General features: G+C 41.2%; 1 protein-coding gene across 1 annotated transcript in view; it reads right to left on the bottom strand.

The window, feature by feature from the left end:
• Positions 1-1111: 1111 nt before the first annotated feature.
• OTOL1 (otolin 1) overlaps positions 1112-11886 on the bottom strand; it is an 11457-nt gene continuing 682 nt past the window's right edge. Inside the window, exons 2-5 of the mRNA XM_006159961.1 lie at positions 11782-11886; positions 6982-7071; positions 2700-2771; positions 1112-2010 (exon numbers count right to left, since the gene is read on the bottom strand). The exon at positions 11782-11886 is cut by the window's right edge and continues 8 nt beyond it. Of these exons, the coding sequence (XP_006160023.1) occupies positions 1112-2010; positions 2700-2771; positions 6982-7071; positions 11782-11886 (1166 nt within the window). The remainder of the gene's footprint in view (positions 2011-2699; positions 2772-6981; positions 7072-11781) is intronic.

Genomic DNA, 11886 nt, shown 5'->3' with positions numbered 1-11886 from the left:
AATAACTGGAATTAATTATTACAGAGATGATGACAATGATGCCAAAGAATTTATCTTAATTAAATGTTCTACCATGAAGAAAGGGTTGAAATTTAGATCGATAATGAATTGATTTGATTCTTGATTTTTCTGCAGATATTTAGTTCTTAAGATCACAGAAATCTGATGAATGAGTATGTCTTTGCTATGATTGAATGATACCTTTATCAATTTTTTAAAAACTATGCCTTCCCCAATAGAAAAACCCATATAGTACAGGTCTTATGAGTAAACCTTTACGCACTGACAAATTTAAAGATATTTTAGTTAATCTATACATTCTTCCTGTGTGTTCTCCCTGAGTTAAACTAAATAGTTTCATTTCGTTGAAAGGTATCCAGGCCAAGAAATCAGAAACCTTGAGAAAGACTTGCCACACATAATATAATTATTAGTCTAAATTCTCCCAGAAAGATAGGAAATTTATTACATGAGACAAGAAGATATTTAGTAAGAATATATTTATTAATTATACTCATATTTTGTACACAAATACTACTTTAATGTCATGAGTAATGGCATTAGAATGTTAAATGAAAAAGTCTTCATACAAAGTTAATAGACAACTGCTCACAGATACATTTGATTTTCTTTTTCTTTTTAAGTTCACAGTAGGGTCTGTGTGCTCACTGGAGAGAGAGAAAGAGAAAGAGAAGTGAGAAAGCACCTACCAGGGGCATGGTCACACCACAATCCTTTCTTCTCTGCTCCCTTCTTTGGATTTTGGGCACGTACACTGGTATGTTTTTCAAGCCACTGTGTCCAGGACTCGAACCACACAGTCAGCTGTATGGCTAAGTATCTTGAGGATAATGTAACAAAGGATTTTTGGTCACATCTAAAACAATGGATTTTCAGACACCAGGCTACCTGGCTGGCCCCATAGAAAATCTTTTAAAGGAAATGCTTTAAAATAGTAATTGTAGTAGATCTTATTTTTTTATTTTTTTATTTTCTGTATTACTTTTATAATCATGAAGACTTTTTTAAAGTTATTTTTTAATAGCATAGACTACTCCATGTTAAGTGACTTATTTTCCTAAACCTAAACCACAGTGTTCAAGACACGCATTTATGGTGGAATTCCAGTCCTTTCCTCTGGGTACAGAAGGAAGCCAGTGAAAATGCTATCATCCTCAGGGCTGGCATACAGCCCATTCCAGTCTTTAGACACTTCGAGCCAAACTTGGTCCCCTGCATGTAGTTTCAGAATGATAAGGAGAGAGGCCTGATCAATTTCCTGACCATAGAGAGTCTCTCTGGACTTGAACTGCTTCTTATTCCAGGCCACCAGGCTGATGTGAGCTGGTCGGCCCCTCACAGTGACATGGTAAGAAAAAACATACGTCCCAGGAATACTGCAGTTGAATTTCCCAGTGACAGGGCTGTAACTGCCCTGGTCATTATAGAGAACCTTGTTGAATCGGATAGGGGTGTTGGGAGGAGGGAAAGGCTTGGATAAGGCAGCGCTGAAGGCTGACTGCGAAGTTCTGCTCACCTCGCCCTTGGAGCCCTTGAAGCCCCGAGAGCCCTTCTTCCCGGTGGGTCCTCGGACACCTTTGCTCCCAAGCTCACCCTTTGGCCCAGCAGGTCCCTCGAGACCAGGAGAACCTAACTCTCCCTTTTCTCCTTTAACCCCTTGGTCCCCTTTATCCCCTGGCAGACCATCCGGGCCCCTTCTGCCTTCCGTTCCAGGATCTCCTTTGCTTCCTTTTTCTCCTCTCATGCCTTCTTCGCCTTTCTGGCCTTTTCCTCCCCTCTCCCCAGAATCCGCACAGTAGCCCTTGTCCCCCATGTCCCCCTTCTCTCCCTTGGCCCCGGGCCCTCCATTCAAGCCCGGAGAGCCCACAGCCCCTCGCTCTCCTTTGTCTCCTTTGGTGCCGTTCCCACAGGGGTCCCCCTTCGACCCTTTCTGTCCTTTCACTCCTGCCAGGCCGATGTTTCCTTTATCCCCCTTAGGGCCAAGTCCACCTGAAAGGAAAATTAAAATCATGTTTAAGGATCACATGGGCTATAAGCAGTATGCTCTTACAACAGAGCTCAAAAAACAGAATGAAGTCTCCTAACTGGGACCTGAACCTGGTTCTCACTTCAGAAATGGCCAGGCCTGGCAGGCTCTTCCAACCAGGGATTCGTGTCATGCCCTGCTTTCAGGAGGCGGGAAGCCGGCGCTCCCAATGGCCTATGCTCAGACCTCAAATGTCTAGTTCCTTCTTTTTTTCTTTTAAGATAATAAAGAATATTACTACTATAGTAACCCATTGTATTCCATTATCCTTTGCCTTTGGCCTAATCAGCTGAGGTATTCTCCTACATCTCCATATTGTCCATCCCAACCCAACATTTTCTGGGCAAAATAAATTGAAACTCAGAAAGATTCTGGGATTTATTTTTCTCATTGACAACTGGAGGAAGAAGCAAAACTCAGATGTTTTCAGACTCCTAGACCAGTGTTATAAACACTCCATCCCGTGGGAACACCAAATTATTAGAAGAAAAAGAACACTTTATATTTCCATCTTAACTCTCTGATGACTTTTAATATAAACAGGAAGAAAACTAAAGGTGAACTGCACACACATGACTGCATGCAATAGATAGAAAACGAAGGGTTAACTGCACACACATGACTGCTTGCAATAGATATGTTTACACACTACCTTGCTCCCCAGGTTTTCCTGGGTACCCTGGAACTCCACTTGTTCCTTGGTCCCCACGTTCTCCTTTCAGTCCTAAAATAATAACAAGATTCACTTTGTACCAACTGTATTATTTATGATTTATCTAACATCCTTTTACAACCACGTCACATTTTATTGTTTCCTGTAACCAAAATAGTTTAAAGATAAAACAGTTTTGAAAAAGAATGTATTGAGGGTCATTAGTCATTAGAAATATTTAATTCCATTAATTAACTTTGTTCGTTTGTTTAGCTTTGCTATAGAGTGCATGTGCTCACTGGAGAGAGACAGAGGGAAAGTGAGAAATCACCCCCTATGGGAATGGCCACCCCATAGTCCCTTCTCCTCTCAGAAAACTCATGACATCTGGCTTGTGTTACATGTGTATGCGCTGATGTTTTTCATTATTATAAATTTTGAATGACAGTTAAAACATCTTCTTCTTTTTGAGCCCACAAGGCCTGAGAAATAATGCCTTGTAAAATAGCAAGTTTAAACACAGAGCACCATAGTTTGCAGTTGGCTAAAATTAGATGTAACAAAAACCCTTACAGGGAAAAAAAAATTGTCCTTAATATAGAGCATCAAGGAAAAACTAATTTTCACTTTGTGTTGGAATGGTTTTCATATGCTCTTTGGACAAATTCCTGGGAGAGTTTATGTTCCAAAATAATGGCAAGAGCTGGATTTTCAAATATTGGCCATATTACCATAAAATATATTTTTATATTGGACTTGACTAACAGCTCAATCTGCTACATGCAGCTACATAGAATTCATTTCAGCTGCAAATGATTATGGCAATAATACAATAATTGTAATCTAACTAATTTCATTGTCATCGATATTAGCTAACTCTTACTGACCAGAACTCTTACTGTTCTAAGCTTTTGTAATTATTTTACTGAGCCCATCCTTTTATAATAAATGTTTTTATTATTTCTTTCATAAACTAGAAAGTCATGGGGAGACAGAGAAATAGCACCTTCAACAGGGTCCTGGTGTCACTATCCACCCCCAGCTTCTGCAGCCCCAGAGCACGGCACGTGTGTTCCTCAGGGAGGTCCCCAGAAGCAAATCCAGAACATTCCCATGTGGATTAGCCTTACAGAGTGTTGTGTTTCACTGCTGTGCCACCATCTGGCCCCTATTCCAGCTTTTTATTTAATACAAATTTTATTTGATATCAATACAGCCTCATATAGCAGGGAGACTTGTATAACACAGCATTTTAATCATTTGGGGTTTTTTTTTGTTTGGTTGGTTTTAGATTTTTGCCATAGGGTTCATGTGCTCACCAGAGAAAGACAGTGAGAGGAAAAATGAGAAATCACCCTCCTAGGAGGATGGCCATGCTGCAGTCCCTTCTTCTCCATTCTCCTCTTGGGATTTTGGTCATGCCTGCACATGTGCCTGGTGAGAGTCTGAAGCTACCTGGTCCAGATATCAAGTGCAGTCCGCCATGTGGAAGTCTAATCCCTTAACCACCACGCCACCTGCTGGCCCTGGAATACTTTTTAATGTTAAAGTTTATTTCAATCTCAAAGTGAGAGACACTTTTGGTATGATTTCATTCCACTACGCTCTCAGCCCTTCTCAGCCAGCCAATATCATGGGCATGCACCTAGCATGGACAGATCAACCAGGGAACTAAACCTGAAACCCTCTGCATGAAACCAGCTTTACTTGAGCCTCACATCACTGCACCACTGACAATCGGAGCATTCTTTTTTTTTCTTTTTTTAGGTATTTGTGAGAGACAGGCAGTGAAAGGGAAAGTGAGTAATCACCCCCCAGGGTGATGGTCATGCTGCAAGCACTTTCCTTTCACTCTCCTCCTGGGATCTTGGGCACCCACACTTACATGCCCACTGTGATTTTCAAGGTACCAGGTCCAGGGTTCTAACTGTGGTCAGCCCTGTGGGAATCTAACACGTTAACCACCACACTACCTGCTGGCCCCTAACTGGAGCATCTTTAATTTATAAGAGTTTGTAGCACCACCTCTTCAAGAAAGAAACTGAGATACACAAAAAATGTCAAAATTTGCAGAGTCCTGTGTGACTGTATATAACATTAGTTGACCTCGATTTGCTAACAATATTATTATAGATATAACTAAGATCCTTTGTTTCACTTTTGTCAGGAAAAATGAAACCACCCCTAGTCAAATTAAAAGAAATGAGAATAGACTCCCTCTAATTTCACAAGACCAGCCAGAGAAATCTTACCAAGGGTTATTCAGCTTAGTTTTCTAGGTAGGTCACTCCTCCATTACCATGTCACATAAAACACAAGATTTGAAAATCAACCCATAGGCCATCAGGAAAATCTCTAATGCATTTTGAGAGCTGGTTTGGAGGTTCTATCAGGGAAGCAAAGCTACTCATATACTCTTGACCAAAGAACTGTCCCCATCTATCTGGTATGGTTGTCCTCTTCGACTGAGCCTGCAGCTTCGGGAGGGACTCAGATCCCTACGCATTTTGGAATAACCCAACCCTGAACAGAAGTGAAGGACCGTTCCTATTCCCAGTCTTTGTCAACACTCAAATACCAATCTTCACCACACAGCTATTCTAGGTTGTAAGTTTATTTAAGGATTTTAATTGCTTACATGGAATTTACTCTGTCAGGTAGTAATTAAACAGGATTTAGTCACTCAACTCATTTTTTTAAAACATTTGCTATTAACCAAGACTCCAAGCTAAGTCTGGAAGTTAAAGCAAAGTAGAGTTGCCATTTTATAGAGACTAGCTGAATGAATTTCTACTTTTGATCCTTCATCAAAGCATATTCTTAAGAACCTTATCTTATAATATGTCCCTGTTTTTCTTTTTCTTTTTTTTTTTCCTCCTACTTCCAGAAGTCTAGCTTCCAAAATGTATGAATCACTGGGGAGGTTCATCACTCATCTTTATTTCACAGGGTTTTCTGCTAACATAGTTCAGTCACAAAAGGATTAAATGTTTCCAAGAATGAAAATCACATAACTGACAAGTGTGAAGTACCTCTCTCTTACCTTAGCATCTTTTTTGAGTAATTACTTCACTGAATGTTCTACCAGAAATGAGTTAGGCAGTTCCTGAGCCATGTGGAGGGTGATGTATAGATGATATTAGGTCTTTCGACGTGTGACACTGAGGCTAAAACATTTAACTTGATGGATGGATGATATTTCTACAGGCTGCCGAATTCACTGAGGAATTTCTAATGTCCCAGTGAATCTGCAACTTCCTTCAATACCTTTAAGTACGTACAAAACCAGGGATTACCTGGGACAGGAAGCCTTCTTTACTGATACACCTATGAAATTAGAATTTCTGAGTTGGAAAAATCTATATAGGTACTCATAACTACAAATCTTACCAAAAAAGGGGGGGATAAATAAATATCTGGTCCTTTCCCCTCACTTTCCCTAAGGTGACTGATGCAAGGTCGCAGTTGTGTGATGACTTTAGTTTTAATTCAGCTCTCTTCCCACCATTGACACTGCCTCGGATGTCAGAGTGAACCAAAGGACACGTCAAATTCTCCTTAGCTGGCAGGCGACCCACATGCAGTGAATATTCTAGAAGATGGCTTGTCCCCGTTATTTCAATCTAGTACAGAATCATTTGCATCATAATGAAGAACTCACATGCGAGTAGAGAAGAAAGGATCTCTCCTCAGAGAGTATCCTGTGTGACTTGCGGTCACTGAGTCAGCCAGGTGGCGAACGACAGACGGAAATCTGTGAGAGTTTGTGTGTGTGTGTGTGTGTGTGTGTGTGTAATGTTCTTAGGTAAGTTGAAAATTATTAGCAAGCTATTTATAAAGTTAGCATTTTATATTAATATCTCGTAATATGCTTTATCAAGTATTCACTCTTTTTTTTTTATTTTATTTTGCTATAGGATACATGCACGTGCTGGAAGAAGACAGAGAGAGAGAGAGAGGGAAAGTGAGACCTCACCCCCTTGGAGCAATGACCACATAGCAATCTTTTCTCTTCCACTCTCAAGATTTGAGGCAATACATGCACATGCACCCAGAGTGTTTTTCACATTGCCAGTTCCAGGACTCGAACTGGTGTAGTTGGCCATGTAGAATCCAGTGCTTTAACTACTATGCCACCTGGGTGATCCAAGTATCCATATTTTTAAAAATTGACCCACCTTTAAGAATCTAGTATTTACTAATCAAATTGCTCTCCTGAATGTCTGAGCTTTGACATGAAACGAAATTAAAATTAAATGAAATAATGAAACAAATTACCTACCCTTCTCTCCTTTCTGGCCCTTTGGACCTTGGGGCCCAACAACACCTGGCAGCCCAGAGGTTCCTATATCACCAGCTTCTCCTTTAGGACCTGAAAATATGATTTTAAGACTTCAGAATAGAAATTTTCTCTTGCAATTCATTAGTTTATGAGCAAAAAAGAAATCATTTTATTGAGGCCAATAAATGTCAGTATCTTAATGATAGAGTCTGGGTGAGAATAAACTATTACAGATTTCTAAGGGCAATATTTTTATCTGATTTGCAATTTCGTACTACCTGAATAGATAAATTGAGCCCATTAGTAATTGTCACTGTATTTATGGCAGTGATCAAATGATTCAGGGAAGTGGCACTATATCAAACGACAAGAACAAAATGATTATCTGACGCTTAACCTCATGCAGACCACACTTTCTCATTAGAAGTAAAAACACAATACCTAGCATTTTGGGGTTTCCCATTTATTCACTTATCCATTGATTTAGGAACTATTTTTCAGTCCTATAGGTCAAATACCCTGCTAGGTGTTAGGAATGCAGCCATCAATATTCCTGCAGTGCCTACCCTCACGGAACTGAGATCCAGTAAAAGATACATATGCAGCAAATAGCTGCACACGTAAGTAGAAACTGCCATACTGCCATTAGTGACATAAAGAAAAATAGAAAGGTTCTACTATAGGTTAAGGTAAAAGAACCTGATTTATATTTATGAGATCAAATGAGATCTCCCTGAGAAAATGTCATGAAACATAAGACCCAAAATGCAGACTAAGATTTCTCAGATCAAAAACTAAGTAGAAGGGGGATTTGAGGAAAAGTGAGAGTAGAAGGGGAGGAGAGAAGATACTCCTTAGGAACTGAAAGAAGAGCACTGTGATCATGGGGGAGAGGAGGCCTGGAGGCTGGCAAGGGTCAGGGCATGCAGGACTCAGATCTTACTGAGTGTCTCTGCTCTTAAGAGACTCCACTCTTCCTCTTACCTGGGCCACACAGGGACACCAAGTCTGGGACTGTTATCCTTGTTGCCAGGGTGGCCCCGGTCAAACCACAGGAAATATTTACCAATCCGTGCAATAATCCCTAAGTCAAATAATTTATGGCGAGGTTCTTTGAAAGGTAATCATATAGATAAGTACATTCAATTAAATCTTAATGTTTCATCTTAATTACTTTATTTAAGGTTGATGGAATGGAGTCAATTATATTCAACAGAAAGAATTATTTGAAAGAATACTGTGTTTGTTTGCAAGAAAAATGTCAGGAAATGGTTTTCCGTGGAGGTTAAGGCTGAAGTCAGACTCAGATAATCAAAGGAGTGGTTAATCTCCTCCATCTAGAAAAGATAGAATTGCAGGGAGGAGAGGATGAGAGAAAGAATAAGCAGAAGAGGTGAAAGCATGCAAGGTGGCCAGTTATACTTTGCGTGCAGCAAGCCCCCTTCTTCATGGCCCAGAAATCCTCTATGTGGTTCCATCATTGAGGAAAATGATAAAGGGTGTGCGCAGGTTGCCACAGGAAGCACACAGCAACCATGAGGTCACAAGGGGCAGGGAGGCTGTCCGTAACAGGCAGACCAGAGGTACGTCCAGGTTCCCTGAGTGTAAAAACTGTATGGCTGAACGCAATGGGAAGAACCAGCGCTGGGAAGGACACGAATCAAATTCAACGCCAGGTTCTGCACTCACATGGTGCAGCCTCTAGACTAACCAAAAACTCTCTGAAACGTGATTAAATCAGCTAAAATGTCATTCTGGGAGACATTTTAATGAAGATTAGAAATAACTGAACCAGCGCATGGCCTGGTAGTTAACGTGACTGGACCCTACAAGGCCGACTCTGAGGTTGAGTCCTGGTCCTGGCAGCGCAAGAAACAGTCTAGGGGTATATGTGCATGTGCTCAAAATTGTGAAAGGGGCGAGAGATGGAAGAGAAGGAATTGGAGGGTGTCCAGGCCCTGGGAGGAAGAGTAATTTCTCTCTTTCTGTCTCGTTCTCACCACAACAAGCACAGACGCCCTCCAACAAAATGTTTAATAAAAAGGAGTAGAAATAGTGTAAACTACATAGTCATTCATGACATATCATAGGAACCTAGCATTGTAACTAAGAGAAGAAAGAAAGAAAATCAAATTTTGTTTTCTTATTTGTGACGAAGCATGTGCACGTGAAAGAGAGAGAGAAAGAGAGGCACCCTCCACAGAATATGGTCACACTGCAATCGCCTTCCTGCAGTCCATCAGCCTAAGGGATTCTGGGTACTTGTGCCCATGCCTGGTGTGTTTCAGGAGGACTGGGCAAGCCGGAGATTTGAATAACTGCAGGTGCCATGTAGAACATAGCTTTCACTGAGCAGGGCATTACTGCCATCCCATAGAACTGGCCCAGGAGATCAAATTGTAAATGGAATTGTATGTTTGTTGGCTGTAAGATAAATCTGAATACTACACAAGAAGACATTTTCACTAGGAATCTCTAGAGTTAGACTCACAACTTTCAAAAGTGACTAATGCAGGGACCAGCAGATGGCATAATGGTTATGTCGCTGGACTCCCATGTAGTCCATGATGGTTCAAGTCCTGAACCTGGTAGCTTAAAACACATGCCAGGCGTATGTACATGCATGCCCAAAATCTGGAGGGAAGAATGGAGGAGAAGGGATTGTGGTGTGGCCACCCCCCTGGGGGGGGGGTGATTTCTCGCTTTCTGTCTCTCTGTCTCTCTTTGTCTCCCTGGTGAACGCACAAGCCTTATAGCAAAAATCTCTGTTTAAATAAATACATAAATCAATAAATAAAAGTAGATAATGCAAATTGTGGACCAGCCCCCTCACTCAGTGGTTAAGTACTTTGCATCAGCAGCCAGCTCTCACAAGACCAGCCTGGGCAACATGGTAGACCCTGTCTCAAAAAAAGACAAAATCTGACGGATAGAAACAGAACCTTACATATCAGGTTCAGAGTGCTCCATGAGATGGGACTTGATTCCCACCACATCTACCTAGAAAAATTAAAATTGCTTATTGGGCATATTTATTTATTCTATTTCAGGTACCACTTTGAGTTGTTCCATGTTTTATCTCATTCCGTTCTCTTAACCAGTTCATGAAATTAACTGTCATTCTTATTCCCTTTTACAATCTTGAAGAAGGGAAATGCTTCCCTAGGCTGGACCGTGATCTCAGCATTCTGGGCCATTAAGCACCACGCTCTGTGGCAGAGCTGGCTAAAGACAGGGGAGCTGCCCAGGCAGAACACTAACGCAGCACACCTTCGGAACGTTTGCCCTGTGTACTTAACCGAGAAGATGAACTCTAAGGACAGCCCGACTCAGTCTACCACTGGGCAACACAAAAGCCCAGATGTTACAACCTCGGAGTCATAGAGTACAGTGTAACAGTCAGCGAGGTCTTCTTGACCATGCCCTTGAAGTTTCACCTCCAAGCAGCGTATCAACCAAACATGGTACTAAAAGAAATTCTGGTAAATATAGCCATCTCAGTCTCAGACATTTGTAATAATGCTTAGCAACCTTGAAATCGTGGTGCCCGGGCCACTGCCTGTCTCCTTACCCTTCAGTCCAACTCTGCATACCAAGCACTTTTGTCGAAAGGTCCCAACAATGAGATGAGAGGAAAAAAAGTTTAGCGAAGACGTGTAATTACTGATTTTATAACTTAAAATTCTCCTGGCAAGACACAACATACATTTATATGTATTTTTTTCAGAGACAAGTGAATTCGAAATGACGTTCTGATCTTAAGTTTACCTTGAGTTCTCTGCTATAATGACATGTAAGGGCTGAAACGGATTACAATAAAACCAGGGTAAATTCATTATGTATATATTAAAGACATCTGAAAATTTGAAATACATAACCACAGTGTTCAATGGAGAAAATTGCTTGGCAAGGGCACGGTGTTGTCTCAGAATTTCAATGAGTAGCAAACTGAATCCTGTGCTTTCTTCTCCACCTCACGGGCATTCCATTTCTAATCCTAACTACAAATAGCACTCGAAAAATCCATTAGTCAATACACATTCATAGTAGGCCACAGAATTTTCATTTACCCTTTTTTAAATCAGCCATTAAAGAAAAGATTGTACTGGTAAGAAATCTGAGCTGAACTGAATTAAAGAACTACAGCCCCAGTGCCTGTCCTGGCCTTTGCTCTACTCCCAACTGTCTAATGGGACTTCCTGCAATGTTGGAAATGCCCTCTACCTGTCCTGCCCAGCACAGTAACAACCAACGACATGTGGCACTAGCCACCCTATGGCTAATGTGACTAACTGAAAGTTTTATCTTATTTATCTTATTTTTTTATTTTAGCATTTATTAATAAATACACATGGGGACCAGCAGATGGTATAATGGCTATGTCACTGGACTCCCATGTAGTTGACCATGGTTCCAGTTCCAGACCTGGTGGCTTAAATTCACGCCGGGTGCATGTACATGTGTGCCCAAGATCTCTAGAGGAGAATGAAGGAGAAGGGAATGCAGCATGGCCATCCCTCCTGGGGGGTGATTTCTCATTTTCTGTCTCTCTGTCTTTCTTGCCAGCACACGCGCCCTGTAGCAAAAACCTCTCAATAAATAAATAAATACACATGTAACTAGTGGCTACCACACCGGGCAGCACAGACTCCATTTGCACTTGTCACATTGTTAAAACACACAAGCATGCCACTATTTGCACAGCAATTTTAAACACCCTTGGGCAATTCCGCCTCCCCCACCTACTTCTCGACTTTAAGGACTTTCAGGTGACCAACGGGGTCGATACATTCTCAATACCTGACTTTCCAGTCTCTCCAGGTTCTCCTTTCTGCCCAGGCACAGGTGAACAACAGTCACAACAATTCAAAAAGAAATCCTCGGTGTCAAGAGTGAAGTTTTCAG

This window comes from Tupaia chinensis, unplaced genomic scaffold, assembly GCF_000334495.1.
Source record: "Tupaia chinensis unplaced genomic scaffold, TupChi_1.0 Scaffold000670_1, whole genome shotgun sequence".
Classification (NCBI taxonomy): domain Eukaryota; kingdom Metazoa; phylum Chordata; class Mammalia; order Scandentia; family Tupaiidae; genus Tupaia; species Tupaia belangeri.
Note: the sequence above shows the minus strand (reverse complement) of the source record. Positions and strands in the feature narration are given on the sequence as shown.